At 48.1% G+C, this 16,622-nt stretch overlaps 1 protein-coding gene across 1 annotated transcript in view; it reads left to right on the forward strand.

Moving 5' to 3' along the window:
- Positions 1-16,622, forward strand: part of ZC3H3 (zinc finger CCCH-type containing 3) — a 233,021-nt gene that overhangs the window by 80,800 nt on the left and 135,599 nt on the right. Inside the window, exon 4 of the mRNA XM_087962274.1 lies at positions 14,605-14,761. Coding sequence (XP_087818400.1) covers positions 14,605-14,761 — 157 coding nt within the window. The remainder of the gene's footprint in view (positions 1-14,604; positions 14,762-16,622) is intronic.

Below are 16,622 nucleotides of genomic sequence, written 5' to 3' on the forward strand. Positions count from 1 at the left end.
GAATTTAGTAAAGTGTTCTACGCTGGACTTCGGTTTGCGGGAGAAAGTTTTACAACTTCCATAAGTAAGGGGCTTTTAAGTGTCAACTTGGTGTCTTGAGGTTGGCTTTTAAAAGTCTCCCCTGTCGGCATTCCCCGATAGGAATGCAAATGTAATGCAAGTAACCTTCGACTTAGGACCACGGTTGTTAACCGAGACTGTTGTTAAGTGAGTTTTGTGAAGATAATCACTGTAGTTGTTAAGTTAGCAACTCGGTTGTTAAGCCTTGCTTGTCAGAAAGCCACAAAAGGCGATCACATAACCCCGGGGCGCTGCATCCGTCACAACTATCAACCAGCTGCCAAGAGTCTGAAGTTAACCGAATAAGAGACTTGGAAGGGACCTCGGAGGTCTTCTAGTCCAACCCCCTTCTCAGGCAGGAAGCCTTATGCCATTCCATACAAATGGCTGTCCGATCTCTTCTTTAAAAAAACTTCCAGGGTTGGAGCAGCCACAACATCTGGAGGGAAGCTGCTCCATTGATTAATTGTTCTCGGTGTCAGGAAAGTTCTACGTATTTTCTAGGCTGATTTCTCTCTTTAATAAGTTTCCAATGAATACGTTGACTTCTTGTCCTGCCTTCAGGTGCCCTGGAGAAGAGCTTGACCCCCCCTTCCTCCTCTCTGTGGCAGCCCCTCAAAAATGGGAAGACTGCTATCATGTCTCACCTGGTCCTTCTTTTCATTCAACTTACTGGACATCCCCAATTCCAGCAACTGTTCTTCCTATGTTTTATTTTGATCACGTGTCCCTGGGGATCAGGGGTGGTGTTAGGGATATACACCCTAGCAGAACCTGCATGGCAGTCAGGCAGGCAGGCAAATATGTGAGACAAACGTTTTTGTAGCTTACACTCAGTAAAAAGATACACTGTGCTGGTTAAATAGTTTTATTCCAGTAAGAATTGTAGCATAGTCAAAACAGTCCATATATCATACACTAGTTCAGTCCGTCCGGGGATTAATCAGTTGCAAAGTCCAGTGTCGAAAAAGAGGTCGGTAAACTTACAAGTATCAGTCCTGTAATATATCTCTTCGCAGTTAGAGATATGAAGAAGTCAAACCTCCTTTCTTCCTTCAGCAACAGCAGTTATCAAAACATCAATCCATCATCGTCAGCAAGCAATCCAGTAAGCCAGCAATCAATCAAGTTCTCTTGCTCCCTCTTATGGCGATTTTACAACCGCACCCAAAATTACATGCTTTGCAGTTAAAGTGACACACACTTAAAACTCACTATCATAGTTTATATATATTATTTTACTCAAACTACGTTAGGTAACCATGTTATTCCTAACAGGTGGGATGCAAATATTTTTACTGGTTCTCTGGGCGTGGCTAGGTGGGTGTGGCCATGTGACTGGGTGGGAGTGGCTTCTTTTTTTTGCAGGAAACCCCCCTTTGCGTGCTCTGGTTTTTGGTTTTTTTTGCCCCCTGGGGATTTCGGCACAGCTGATCATCGCGGAACAGCTGATCGTCGGGAGGAAAGGGAAAAAAGAAATACTGTTTTGGCCGAAAGAGTAGCTGTTTTTTTTTACTATTGGTTCAGCTGAACGGTAGCATTTTTTTTTACTACCGGTTCGCCCAAACCAGGCCGAAGCCGTAGAATTACCACCACTGATGGGGATGCTTGCAACGTGTGAAAAACGGCCATCAGTCCCCTTTTTTTTCAGTGCCGTTGTAACTTGGGTCACTAAAACGATGAACCACTGTAAGTCGAGGACTGCTTCTGTTTGGTCTTGTTTCTGGCTCCATTGTGCCTGAGCAGGGAAGGAAAATTGCCATCCCCTTTCTTGTCGTTCATCCTGATATTTTATGCAGCTGGGCCTCCACAATACGTTTTTACTCGTTCCGTGCCTTTTATCCAATTTGTTCTAAACAAGAGAGACCCTAATTGAAATGGCTTCCGAGATGGGCTGTCCCTTAATATCTGCCCCGCAGCAAGGAAAATGTGATTATTTTGCTTAAACTTGGCAATAAATACTTTAAAAACACAGGTTGCTATTTCAAGAGGGTCGGCTTTATTGCTAATATAGAATAAACCATGAATTCTTATGTGACGTTTAAAAAAAAAAAAAAGAAGTTGTCCTTGCATGGCAGACACACACACACACACACACACACACACGAAATAGTTTTGAAAATATCTTCATAGCAATTCAACTCTGAAGAATCACAGGCAGCAGACGGAGAAAATAACGCGGGGAAGCCAAAATGGCAGAAAGAGTTTTGTGGCTTTTGAACAGTGAGAAAAATTAGTTAGTCCACAACGTGATTGAGCCCCAAATTTCTGTCGCTAAGCGAAACAGCTGTTCAGCGAGTTTTGCCTCTGTTTCACGGCTTTCTCGCCCGAGTTGTTAAGTGGATCGCTTACAGGACTTAACTTATTTAGTAACACGGTCGTTAAACGAATCTGGTTTCCCCCATTGACTTTGCAACTGTCGTAAATCTGAGTCAGTTTCCAAAACTCTTCTGAATTTTGACCCTAGGACGATGCGACCGTCATAAGTGTGAACAATAATCCTAAATCATTTTTTTTCCCCCAGTTAATTTTGAATGGTCACGAAATGAACTGTTGTAACTCGAGAACTCCCAGCGCTTTGCAGCAAAATATATATTTTGGCGGGGAGGGGAGTGAGGTCTCGATCTGGAGTCATAAACCAGTTGGAGAGATCAATGATAAACCAACCGATGTTCAAAATGAATGACAGAAAGAAAGTTAACTTCTTGTTAACACAACAGGGTGCGGAAGAGGCTCGGCCAACTCTTGAGGTTTGCAAGTTTAGTAAGGATCCCTCTCCAACAGGGGATAAAATTTGGGGGAGTTATGGGGGAGGAACAAAAAGTACAAAAAGTTAGAAAATGGTCAGGATCCATGCCGGGCTCTGGAAGGGGGGAAAAAATAAAAACAAAAGGCCGGAATAAATCCAGCAATATTGACTTTTTAAAATTTGGATTCAAAAATTGTTTTGACAAGAGTTTATCGATGGTTGGCTCGTTTTTATGGAAATTTATTAATCCCTTCAACTCCAGTGGATTTTTATTGATTAAACCTTAGTGGCTATCAAGGACAGGGGGGTCTCCAAATTTGGCAACTTTAAGACTTGTAGACTTCAACTCCCAGAATGCCCCAGTCAGCTGGGTGGGGAATTCTGGGAGTTGAAGTCCACAAGTCTTAAATGTTGCCAAATTTGGAGACCTCTGCTATAAGATAAGAGAATACATCCTCTTTTGCAGCGCTAACTGTTGGAAAACTAGAATGCAAACTTACTTTTTTCTATAGCCTCTCCCCTTTTCATCCGCACCCTCCAATTTCCCTTTCTCCCTGTTCCTTCTCTTTTTTTCCCCCCTTTTAATCCCACCTCCCCCTTTTTTTTGGTATTTTTATCTTCTTTTGAAATTCAATAAAGTCCTATTTGGAAAAAAAGAAAAGAAAAAAGAAACCCCAGAGAAGGACTAAATGAACCCTTTTCTCCAGGGGGACGAATTAAAAAGAATCCGCGAAGCTCCAGCGTTCATAAATGATCTTGACTTAGGCAAAAAAAGAAAAAAAAAAATAGCAACGATAGCTCCTGTTAATAATCCCTATTAATGTTTTCCGTCCTTTGATCTTGTTGTTCTATATTCTGTATTCAATGACCCTGCGAAGAATCTGGAAGCGTCCTTTCTCTCCCCATTCTGGGGGAATAGAGTTGAGATGAATAAGGTTTTCTCCTGCCCCCCCAATGTCCTTGACTTAGATGTTGGATTAAAACCCATTGTATGTTTTAAAAAAAGAAACTCATTTTCCCAGCTCTTTTGTGCACCCAATGGCTCTCTCTACGCACTCCATAAATTGCTTTAATGGAACAGGGGGATTACGGAAATGCTCCTGGATCTGACCGACGGGGGCACCTGCCTTTCCGTGGCATGACTGCCTCTCACTAAGCCCCGCTGGAATCCACGTGGAAGTCCATTCGGCACTGATTTGGCACTAAATTCTCCCTGCCCCCCCCGAGCATCTGCTGCCAAAACCCATGGCCATCGAAGCAAACGTTTCCCGTGCGCTCGGAGCCTTGTTTTTAGCCTTTTCAAAAACTTTTCCAGGATGCTGACTTTCCGTGGTCTTCCAGCGGAGCACAACGGGATTCCCCGCACGGGGTCCACCGGTGAGCGATGCTCCCTCTTAGGGATTTATTACCTGTTAAAACGCTCAGCGATTGTCATAATATAAACCTCTGGCATAAGCAGAAGAAGGTGGTGTGATGGTGCTGGTGTTTTTTTTTTCTTGTTTCTTTTTTTTCTTTTTTCCTTTTCGTTTTTGCAAAGCGGCATGAGATGCTCTTCCTTGAACGAAAGGAGCAAGCCAACTTAGCGAGTGATATAAAAATTAACCTCTCGCTGCGCCTCTCCCCGGGAACATCTTGAGCTAATCACCCACCCCACCCTCTCTAATCCTTGGCTTTGCTTTCGCGCCCGAAATTGGCCGTCTGCTGTAATAATAGAGTCCTCCTGCCTCTCTTTTTCCGCCTCCCCAGCACCTGGGATTTGAGCTAGCCGTGGGGGAGAAAGTAAACCAAGGACCCGCGCCGTTGAGCTGAGCAGCAGCCTGGCACAAGCCCCGTTCAGATGTCACTGATGGAACCCAAAGCGCCGATTAAGGGAGATTTTTTTTTTTTTTTGCCGGGTGGGCTTGGAGGCGTGACATGCTGCGCTGGCTTTATTGACCAGCACGGGGACAACGGCTTGGGATGAGCAGAGGCATCTCTATCTGCCAAAAACCACCTTCTTCCCTTCTCCTGAAGGTTCGGCGTGGAGAAGGAAGTGGGACGCCCAAAGGTTTTTTTTTTTTCCACCCCCCCCCCAAAAGGCAAGGGGATTTTATTGGGTTTTTGAACGGAAAATAAACAGACAACAGATAATCAGAATTGGAAGGGACCTTGTAGGTCATCTAGTCCAACCCCCCACCCAAGCAGGAGACCCTACACCATTTCTGACAGATGGCAGTCCAGTCTCTTCTTGAAAGACTCCAGGGATGAAACTGCCACAAGTTCTGAAGGCAACTTCTGTTCCATGGGTTGATTGTTCTCACTGTCAGGAAATTCCTCCTTATTTCCAGGTTGAATCTCTCTCCTTGATCAGTTTCCATCCATTATTCCTTGTCTGGCCTTCGGGTGCCTTGGAGAATAGCTTGACCCCCTTCCTCCTCCTCTCTGGGGCAGCCCCTCAGATACTGGAAGGCTGCTCTCCTGTCTCGCCTGGTCCTTCTCTTCCCTAGACTAGCCAGGCCCAGTTCCTGCAACCGTTCGTCGTATGTTTTAGCCTCCAGTCCCCTCATCATCCTGGTTGCTCTTCTCTGCACTTTTTCTAGAGTCTCCACATCCTTTTTTTATAGCGTGGTGACCAAGAACGTTTGGAAAAAGCGCCTTGGGGACAAGCATCAGCTGGATGATGGAGAATCTCCATAGATGAAGTGGGATGTCAGCATTCTTGGTTCCCCTCTTCTTGTCTCGCTGTCTTCTCTTGGATCCCAAAAGATGTGCCAGCTAAACCCAAAGGGGCTTTTTTCCCCCAAGAGGCCACTAGAATTTCTGGTTTTTCTTTGAAGAGATTTCGCTTCTCATCCCAGAAGCTTCTTCGGCTCTGACAGGATGGTGGGGAATGGAAGGATTGATCCTCCTTGCAGACAGCTGGTCATTTGCATCCTTTTAGAGGTCGTTGAGGCCACTTGGAGGTTCTTTTGTGTCCTCAGGGTCACCTGAGTGTTGCAAATGGGTGTATGGAGCCTTCTTGGAACTGCAGAAGGACTGAGCTGTAGTCACCCCCGTTTGTACTACTCAGGTGACTACTACAATGTCACTACAATAGGAGAGGGAGGGGGAAGAGAAGGGGAAAGAGAAGTGAGGAGGGGATAGGGAAAAAAGAAAAAAGAAGAAGAATTGACTTCCAACTCCCTCGGTCACAGTAAAATAAAGCATTAACGTCCAACCACCCCTTCTTTTTTTTACTTTTCCATCATAATATAAACTAGCCATTTCTATAAAGAACAAATCAGTGTAATCGGGAAACCCCAAAATCAAAGTTTCATACCCCCCCTCCCCCCAATCTCAAGCACAAAGTCCAGAAGCGGTTTCCAAGAAGGAACAAAAAAGTAGTAATATTCTTTTCTTCGATCCAAACCGTTGATGGGGCCACTTCTGCCGACTCCTGTCGGCTTCTGTGGCCAGGAAATTCCCACCGTTTAAGCCAATTTGATCTGCAAAGTTGCGCCAATAAAAGCCAGTTTGATTGGCAACGTTGTTGTGGCCGTCCTCGCAGTCCTGTGCTTGGCGATTTCCGATGCTGCCCTGAAGGAAAGTCAGTGGGGAAGCCAGCAGGAAGTCAAAAGTCTCTTCCCCTGCCCGTGGTTTTATCCCCACACCTTCCCTTCTTTTGATCAGCCTGCCACGATTGGGAGGACAGTCCAGCCCTGGGGGCAAATTCAAGGCCGTCGGCTGAGACAGCTTGCGAGAGAAGCATTAAAATATATATTTCATTGTTTGCATTTCATGTTGCTTACCACTGGGGATAAAACCCACCTTGAATAAACGAAGCCATCGCAGCGTTTTCTTCCATACCAGCCCATTTTAAAAGTAAAAATGGCTCCAAATATTTTACCGTTTGGGAAAACTGGTATAATTGGACAAAAAAAAAAACAGAAACCAAGTGAGTGAATAGATAGGGAAGAGAAAATATAGAGAGGTTATAATAGAAGTATTAACCAGATAGAGGAAATAAGTATTAGGAAATAGTCTGACAGGAATACACCGTTTAAGCAATTGGAAATGTATATGTTTTGCGTTTATTGGATATGTTCTTTCATCTTGATAATTGTTTTTAATGAAATGTTTTGTAACGCGTGAGTATTTTTTAAAGTTTAATAAAGTTTATTTTAAAATGAAAAATAAAAATAAAAGTAAAAATGGGGGGAAAAAAATCTGTTAAAAATAGAGCAACACCCTGGAAGAATGGAAGAGGGGATGATTGCTGGATAGGCTCGCTGGGCTGGTTGTGGTGAAGTGTAAGATTTTCCCGCCTGTTTAGCTGCGAATGTGGCGTCGCTTCTTCTTAGACAAGTTTGTTATTGTAGGAAACCTTCACGGACAAGCAAAGTAAAAGGGGAATAGCCAACACTCCGGAAGACGCTCCTTAAGATCCAGGAGGATCTGGACAGACAGATTTGAGGCCGTTTTTGCCCTCCGGGGGGCTCTACAGCCTCGGGAGGCTGAAAAATGGGCCTGTTTCGGCACTCCCGGTATTTCTGGAAAGCCCATTTTTCGGCCTCCCGAAGCTGCAGAGGCTTCTCTTGCGCCTCCGGGAGGGTGAAAACGGCCTCAAACGGGCCTAAAATCAGCTGGGAGGCACACACCTGCGCAGTGCAGGTAACTTTGGCTGGGGCTCTGTGTGCCACCTGTGGCACGCGTGCCATAGGTTCACCGTCACGGGTATACACGTGGTACCTGGCTCAATAGCTGTCCCTACCAGAGGGATGTTGGAGTCCTAATAGACAATCCCTTAAATAGGAGCCAGCCATGTGCAGCCGCTGCCAAAAAAGCCAACGCAGTTCTAGACTGCCTTGACAGAGGGATAGAATCAAGATCAGGTGAAGTGTTCACACCACTTTTGTAAGGCCCCGGTGAGGCCACACTTGGAATCCGGCATCCACTTTTGGTCGCCACGATGTAAAAAAAGGATGTAGAGACTCTGGAAAGAGTGCAGAGAAGAGCAACAAAGAGGATTAGGGGACCGGAGGCTAAAACGTATGAAGAATGGTGGCAGGAATTGGGGATGTCTAGTCTGATGAAAAGAAGGACAAGGGGGGACATGATGGCAGACTTCCAACATCTCAGGGGCTGCCCCAAAGAAGAGGCAGTCAAGCTATTCCCCAAGTCACCTCAAGGCAGGAAAAGAAGCAACGGATGGAAACTAATGGAAGCAGTCTAGAACTAAGGAGAAATTTCCTGTCATTTAGAACAATTAACCAGTGGAACAACCTGCCTCCAGAAGTTGTGAATGGCTCCAACACTGGAAGTTTTTAAGAAGAGATCGGATAACCATTTGTCTGAAGTGGTGTAGGGTTCCTTGCCTAAACGGGATGGACTAGAAGACCTCCAAGGTCCCTTCCAATTCTATTCTATTCTATTCTATTCTATTCTATTCTATTCTAAACAAGGGAAGCCAGATTCAGTTACCACCTGCGAGGGATTCACTTAGCAACCGTGGCAAGAAAGGTCCTAAAACGGGCAGGGGAATGGATAACACTAAGGAACAGTAGATTGTTGACTTTAGAAGAGCCACGCAAGAAGGTACTTAAGTGGCGGGGAGAAGTGGGACGGCTGGCTGGCCGACGCTCGGCTCGCCTTGCCTTGGTCAGTGCGTGCTGATGCGGTACCGGTCCGTGGATCATTTGTACCGGCCGCATAGAGAATGAATAATCGTGAAACTGGTCCCTGGTACAAAAAGGTTGGGGACCACTGGACTAGAAGACCTCCAAGGTCCCTTCCAACTCTGTTATTCCTATTCTATTCATTCTATTCTATTCTATTCTATTCTATTCTATTCTATTCTATTCTATTCTATTCTATTCTATTCTATTCTATTCTATTCTAAACAAGGAAGCCAGATTCAGTTACCACCTGGGATTCACTTAGCAACCGTGGCAAGAAAGGTCCTAAAACGGGCAGGGAATGGATAACACTAAGGAATAGTAGATTATTGACTTTAGAAGGCCACGACTTGCTGCTGGGATGGCATGCCTTTCTCTGGTATCAGGGAACTAAAACACAGCAGGGTATTTTAGAAGACATTATATTCGTGAGGCATTGTTTTTGAGCTGGGAGAAGATTAAAAGACAATATGACTTAAAAATTCCAACATGGATATCAACCATTGAAGCTTTTTCTTATGCAATAGTATATAAAAAGGAACAAACAGTTAGGTATGGGGAGTTATTGAATGAAAAGGGTGAACTTAAATCTATGCAAACGTTGCAAGAACAAGGTGTAAAAATGAATTGGTTTTCTTATTTGCAAATACAATCTAGGTTTGATAAAGACTCCAAGGCAGGGGGTTGGACTAGAAGACCTCCGAGGGTCCCTTCCGACTCTGTCTCTCTGTATTCTGTTCTATGTTTTCTTCCTCCCTTCCTCTTGTATATCCAGCAGACTCGGGCTGGGGGGAGGGGAGGGGCTCATGCCTGGGGGGGAGGGGGCTTCTGGATCTCCCGAGGAGTGACTTGGCCATCCGAGTAAGAACCCACCGAGAGGAAATGAGCGCAGCGCGTTGGAGCCACCAGCCTGCTCCACCTGCTGCGCGTGGGCATGGCTCCTCAGTGACTGTGGGGATAATGAGGTATGCCAGCATGGGCGGGGAGGGGAACGCAGCCAAAGAGCTGGGGAGCATCCTAATGATGCGCTTTGCTGGACTGTGCAATGGCTGCTTGTCATCGGGGAGAAGTGAGAAATGCGCCCGGAGACACTTTTCCAGTGTTCGGAAGAGATGCTCTCTTTCTTTTTTCCTTTCTTTCCTTTCCTTTCCTTTCCTCCTTTCCTTTCCTTTCCTTTCCTTTCCTTTCCTTTCCTTTTCCTTTCCTTTCCTTTTCCTTTCCTTTCCTTTCCTTTCCTTTCCTTTCCTTTCCTTTCCTTTCCTTTCCTTTCCTTTCCTTTCCTTTCCTTCCCTTCCCTTCCCTTCCTTCCCTTCCCTTCCCTTCCCCTTCCTTTCTTCCTTTCTCTCTTTTGTCATCCTACCTAGTTTATTGGACTCCTGCCTGTATTATTTTTACAAATACCTTGAGGCATGTATTCAATACACTTTCCTCCTCCAATTTCCCCACAAAAAATAGCCCTGTGAGCTGAGCTGAGCTGAGCTGAGCTAAGAGAAAGTCACTGGCCCCAAATCACCCCCCACGCCGGCTTTCATGCCTAAGGCAAGACCAGAACTCCCAGTTTCCTGGGGATTGGCCCAAGTTACCCTGCTGGTTTTCATGGCGAGGGCAGAACTAGAACTCCTGTCTCCGGGGTGATTGTCCCCCAAAGTCCCCCAGTTAGGAGGGGGCCCTCGTTCTCTTGTCTTCCCCGTCCTTTCTGCCCAGCCTTGTCTTTGAGGAGGCCCACCCCGACTCTTTCCCCGAACTCCCCACCCAGTCTTCCTGTCCTCCGTCAGCCCACCTGCCCCACTCTGCCTTTCCTCTCTGGGCAGGGTCTCTTCTGGGATCGCAAAGGCAGCCCAGGAGCACACAAAAAAAATTAAAAGAAAAAGGCCCACACTCAGCAATGTGCCCGAGACTCTCCCGGGGTCCGTGCGAGCCCCCCGAACGAGCCTCTGGCTGATAAACGATGCTCATATCCCATTCAGATATGATGCCAGCAGTTTCTTTTGTGGTCTGCCTTCCATTGCGGTAGTAAAGTTTTTAATTAGGAGAGCTAATGAGATCGATTAGTCATTAGGCCTGACCTCTGGATCTCGGGCGAAGAGGCGCATGGTGTGCGCCGGCCTGATAACGGGGAACGCCGGGGCATTGTTTGTAATAAAAGCGGAGAGCGTTTGAGTTGAGTGAAACGTGCCAGGGGGAATACATCACGGCCCGAGGGGTGTGTGTGTGTTTGTGTCTGTGTGTGTGTGTGTGTGTGTGTGTGTGTGTGTGTGTGTGTGTGTAGGAAACATCCCAACCCCGGGAGCCTGTAATGAAGGGAATTAAAGCAACCACCGATCTTAAATAACTTGATTATCTACACAAAAGCTCTCCGCCAGAAGGCAGAAGGGAAATCGGAGCACCTGACAGACGGAGCCTTCCATGCATGGGGTGGGATTCAAAATTTATAACAACTGGTTTTGTGGGCGTGGCTTAGGTGGTGGGCGTGGCTTGGTCATGTGACTTGGTGGTCATGTTATTGGCTGGGCGTGGCCAATTCAACATCACTCACATCGAGGCACGCATCTCCTCGCCTGGCCTCTCATGACTGTGGGGATGCAGCAACAGTCGTAAGTGTGAAAAATAGTCATAAGTCACGTTTTCAGTGCCATTGTAACTTTGAATGGTCACTCCACACAAACCAGCAAAGGAAAGGGGAAAAAAAACTCCAGAGAGGTTCCTGAGACAGGAAGTCTAGTCCTGCCAAGAACATAATAAGGGTTAACATAGAGGCAGTTTCTGTAAGCAACACCAGAATGTTTCCTTCCTGCCTTCCTTACAGGATTAGGCCACTAATTTCTTCTAACAACCGGTTCTCCGAACTTCTTAGAAGGTTAACAAGCGGTTCTAGCAAATAGAGGCGAACCTGTAGAATCCCACCCCTGCTTCCATGCCAGGCGTTGCACCGTGGCCCTCGGTCGGGCGCGGGCCTTCCGGAAGAAAGGGGGGAGGCCCAGGAGGGCTTCCTCAGATTGGGGGCAGGGGTTGGCGGGTTTTGCAGGTGGGATCCCAAAAGGTCTCCTTCCTGCTGGATCTCCTTCCACCTGGACCTCTCTGGAATGGAGTTCCCTTGGCTGGCAATGGAGAGAGAGGATGGGGCCGATTGAGTCTGTGAGTCACTACAGGTAGTTTTCGACTTATGGCCGTTCGTTTAGAAAATAAAACCTATGAAAAATGGTTGCAGGAAGCGGGTATGAATGAAAAGAAGGACCAGGGGGGACATGAGAGCAGTCTTCCAGTCTTTGCGGGGCTGCCACTAAGAAGAAGGAGTCAAGCTATTCTCCAAAGCACCTGAAAAGCAATAAATGGAAATTAATCAAGGACAGAAGCAGCCTGGAACTAAGGAGGAAGTTCCTAATAGCGAGGACCATTAACCAGGGGAACTGCTTGCCTCCAGAAGTGGCCAAGGTTGGAGACCCCTGTTCTAGAACATTCAGCGGACACAAAAAAATGTAATATAGGAAGTCCTCGGCTTATAACCGTTTGCTTAGTGACCATTTGAAGATACAACGGCACTGGAAAAGCAGCTTATGGCTGTTTTTCACACCCTTTGCAGCAGCCCCAAATGGTCACGCGATCGAAGTTTTTGACGCTTGGCAACTGGTTCATATTTACGACGGTCGCCGTGTCCTCGGGGGGTCACGGTTTTTTTAACCCTTTTGCGACCTTCTGACAAGCAGAAGTCCATGGGGAAATCCAGATTTGCTTAACGACCGGGTTACTAACTTAACGGCTGCAGTGATTCCCTTTAACAACGGTGGCAGAGAAGGTGGTAAAATGGCACCAAATTCACTTCATCGCTGTCTTTCCTGGCAACCAGAGGTGGGATGCTCACCGGTTCGGCCCGGTTCTATAGAACCGGTAGCTCTGAAGAGCAGCAGACACCGGTTTGTCGGTCTGCTGCTGTGTTTGGCCCAGCCGCTCACCGGGACTCTTGGCTGTCCTTTATTTCCTGTTTTTTCAACCTGAGCTGCTTTGCGCGGGACAGCGGAGGTTGAAAAAGAAGTAAAGAAGAGGATTTTTCAAACGCTGCGCAACTTGCGGCGCGCTCGTCAGCTGTCTAGGCGGCACAGCTGATGTTTTGGGGGAAATGTTCTACACACACGCGCCAAACGCCCTCTCACCAAGGGTGGGGATTCTACCTGCCGGAGAACCGGCAAATCACGCCACTGGCTGGCCCCGCCCTGCCCCGCCCATTCACTCCTTCCCTGTCATGCGCGCCATCAAACTCGCCTGCTAAGTTGCTATTTTTCCTTTTTCTTTCTTCCCCGACCATCAGCTGTTCTGCTGTGCCGGGAAATTGAGATGAGCTGCAAAGCAGGAAATCGTTGCCTTTCTTGCTTTCTAGCTAATCAAAAAGCAGAGCTGAGCCTTCCTTAGGACCGAAGCTTCTATTTTTTCAGACGTTTGGTGACCCGGTTAGGTGACATCGTCAGTGCTAGAAGGAGTGCGGTTTGCAAGGAGGAGGAGGAAGCGGAGACGTACTTAGAAGGAGGACTGTGGGGTCCTTGCTGCTCTCTGAGCTTGGAGTATTGGGGTCCTTGATACTCTTGGAGCATCTGGAAGACGTTTCATGACCCTACTACGTGACATCATCAGTGCTAGAAGGGAGGGGCAGGGCGGGGGAGGAGGAAAACTTGGAGTCCTTAGTGCTGTCTCAGCTTGGTGGTTTCCCTGGAGAAGTTTCATGACCCAACTAGGTAACATCAGTGGTTCCTTCCTTCCTTCCTTCCTTCCTTCCTTCCTCCCTCCCTCCCTCCCCTTCCCTCCCTCCCTTCCCTTCCCTTCCATCCCTCCCTCCTTCCCTCCCTCCCTCCCCTTCCCTTCCTCCTTCCCTCCCTCCCTCCCTCCCTCCCCTTCCCTCCCTCCCTTCCTTCCCTTCCCTCCCTCCCTCCCTCCCTCCCTCCCTCCCCTTCCCTCCCTCCTTCCCTTCCCTCCCTCCCTCCCTCCCTCCCCCTCCCTCCCTTCCCTTCCTTCCATCCCTCCCTCCTTCCCTTTCCTTCCTTCCCTTCCCTCCTTTCCTCCTTCCCTTCCCTCCCTCCCTCCCTCCCTTCCCTTCTCTTCCCTTCCATCCTTCCTTCCTTCCCTCCTTCCTCCCCTCCCTCCCTTCCTTCCCTTCCTCCCTTCCCTCCCCCTCCCTTCCCTTCCATCCCTCCCTCCTTCCCTCCCTCCCCTCCCTTCCCTTCCATCCCTCCCTCCTTCCCTCCCTCCCTCCCTTCCCTTCCCTCCCTCCCCTTCCCTCCCTCCTTCCCTTCCCTTCCATCCCTCCCTCCTTCCCTCCCTCCCTCCCTTCCCTTCCTCCCTTCCTTCCTTCCCTCCCTCCCTCCCTCCCTTCCCTCCCTCCCTTCCCTTCCCTCCCTCCCTCCCTCCCTTCCCTCCCTCCTCCCTCCCTCCCTCCCCTCCCTCCCTTCCTTCCCTTCCATCCTCCTCCTTCCTTTCCTTCCTTCCTTCCTCCTTTCCTCCCTTCCTTCCTTCCTCCCTCCCTCTCTTCCCTTCTCTTCCCTTCCATCCTTCCTCTTCCCTTCCCTCCTTCCCTCCCCCTCCCTCCCTTCCCTTCCCTTCCTCCTTCCTTCCCTCCCCCTCCCTTCCCTTCCATCCCTCCCTCCTTCCCTTCCCTTCCCTTCCCTCCCTCCTTCCCTCCCTCCCTCCCTCCCTCCCTCCCTCCCTCCCTCCCTGCCTTCCTTCCTTTCCTCCCTCCCTCCCCAACCATTTCATCTGTTTTAGAAGGAAGTGGGGTTTGCCCCTTCCAGCACTGATGATGTCACCTGGCTGGGTTGGGGTGTTGCTTTTTTGGTCAGGTGTGACGTTAAGCTTATTTTAAAAAAAACAAAAACAAAACAATGGAGCTTTTGGAGCTTTACACAGATGTGGAAGCAAACAAACACTTATATTTGAGAAGTTAAACAGGTCTCTGGCGCTTTAGGTAAATTCAGGGCAGAAAAGGGCGAAGAGTGGCTTCCTCGGTGTTCTTCATCCGTTGCCAATGTGAAATGGTGTAAACTTCAACTCCCAGAATTCCCCAAACCAGGACCCGGGGTTCCCCAAAGAGCAGCCAGGGGCCGAATAAACAAACTCTGATGGTGCCCCCTCCTCGTCCGCTCCAATTTTTCAAGGCGGTGTGTCTTTTTTCCTCTGCAGGTCCCAGTTTCGTCCTGGTCCCCAGCCCAGCGGCCCACCGAGTGGTCAATACTCGCTACAGGCTGGTGAAGAAGGCGTCGTCGTCTCCCGGGACCCCTGTAGCCCCCGGTGCCAGCCTGGCTCACAGTTGGAAGGCCAGGAGGCTTTCGTTGTCCAGGTGAGGTTTGCAAAGCCATCTCAACCCCGAGTGCGTTCATTCCTAGCAGAATGGGAAGCGTTATAGATGGGAAATGCCCTCCCTTCCTCTCTCCGAGAAAATGCACCCAAGTTACGACCGCAGTTGAGGCCAGACAGTCCCGCTGCTATCAAGACAGTTTTTCCCAAACTGGACTTTCTATTTTTTGTCTGTGAAGACGTTTCGCTTCTCATCCAAGAAGCTTCTTCGGCTCTGACTGGATGGTGGGGAAGGGAAGGATTTATATCCTCCTTGCAGACAGCTGGTCATTTGCATCCTGTGAAAGGGTTGTTGAGGCCACTTGGAGATTTATTGATGTCTTCAGTTGTCCCAAAGGTGGTTTTTTTCAGGAAGGCAACTGGGCTTTCTGGTTTTTCTTTTGAAGACATTTCGCTTCTCATCCAAGAAGCTTTTTCAGCTCTGACTGGATGGTGGAGAAGGGAAGGCTTGATCCTCCTTGCAGACACAGCTGGTCATTTGCATCCTTTGAGGGGGACGTTGAGGCCACTTGGAGGTTTCTCTGCGTCCTGAGAGTCACCTGAGTGGTGGAAATGGTTCCTGTAGTCTGCAATTTTTTCCCCTCTGGAAATCCGTTCCCACTCCCACACCATTCCAAGGGCCTTCATCCCAAATTGTATGGCTAAAAGTCTGTAGAGATTCTCAGCCCTCCAGGTCATGGTTGTCACAAAGGTGCTTTTTTTTCAAGAGGTAACTGGACTTTCCTTGTTTTGCTTTGAAGACGTTTCGCTTCTCATCGCAGAAGCTTCTTCAGCTCTGACTGGATGGTGAGGAATGAAAAGATTCATACTCCTTGCAGACAGCTGGTCATTTGCATCCTTTTAGAGGGTCGTTGAGGCCACTTGGAGGTTTATTTATCTCTTCAGTTGTCCCAGAAGTGCTTTTTAAGAGGCACCTGGACTTTCCTTGTTTTGCTTTGAAGACGTTTCTCTCCTCCTCCAAGAAGCTTCTTCAGTTCTGACAGGATGGTGGGGAAGGGAAGGATTGATACTCCTTGCAGACAGCTGGTCATTTGCATCCTTTTAGAGGGTCGTTGAGGCCACTTGGAGGTTTATTTATCTCTTCAGTTGTCCCAGAGGTGCTTTTTTAAGAGGCACCTGGACTTTCTGGTTTTTCTTTGAAGATGTTTCGCTTCTCATCCAAGAAGCTTCTTCAGCTCTGTGTGAATGGTGGGGAAGGGAAGGATTCATACTCCTTGCAGACAGCTGGTCATTTGCATCCTTTTTAGAGAGTCATTGAGGCCGCTTGTTTATCGGTGTCCTCAAGGTCACCTGAATAGTGCAAATGGTGTGGAGCCTTGTGTCATCTGTTTCCAGTGTAAGAACACAGTTCAGGTCGAGTTCATGATGGTTGTGTCTTATGACCACGACGGCCGGCTCCGTGACGGTCGTAACTCGAGAATTCCCCATATTTTTATCATTCCCCCGTCCCCATTTTCAACCTGAGCTGTGGCCTCTTTCCCAAAACCTTCCCAAGGTCTTCCCCATCTTATCACGATGGCTTGAGCTGTTCTGGCTTCACAAAATCACAAAACAGACTCCTCACCCTGACATCCTTCTTTTATTTGGTTAATGTGAATTCCTATCATTCACATTCAACAGAGTCCCGGCAAGCAGTCTTTCAAGGGTGATTTACAGACCTTATCGGGCTCGGAGAGTTGCCAGGCCAGGAGCTTCCAATCGCAACACTGTCCAAGGAAATACTTAGCAAGGAGTCACTGTGAGTCACGAACAAATCTTCACACTAATTAAACGAACCAATTGTCTCCTGCAAACCCCACTCCTCTTTTGGTCCTCTTTTATTCCCTATGAGAGGGGCCATTCAC

Source organism: Notechis scutatus, chromosome 3 (genome assembly GCF_049901735.1).
Source record: "Notechis scutatus isolate UNSWTSFEM ecotype Mainland chromosome 3, rNotScu1.2, whole genome shotgun sequence".
Classification (NCBI taxonomy): Eukaryota; Metazoa; Chordata; class Lepidosauria; order Squamata; family Elapidae; genus Notechis; species Notechis scutatus.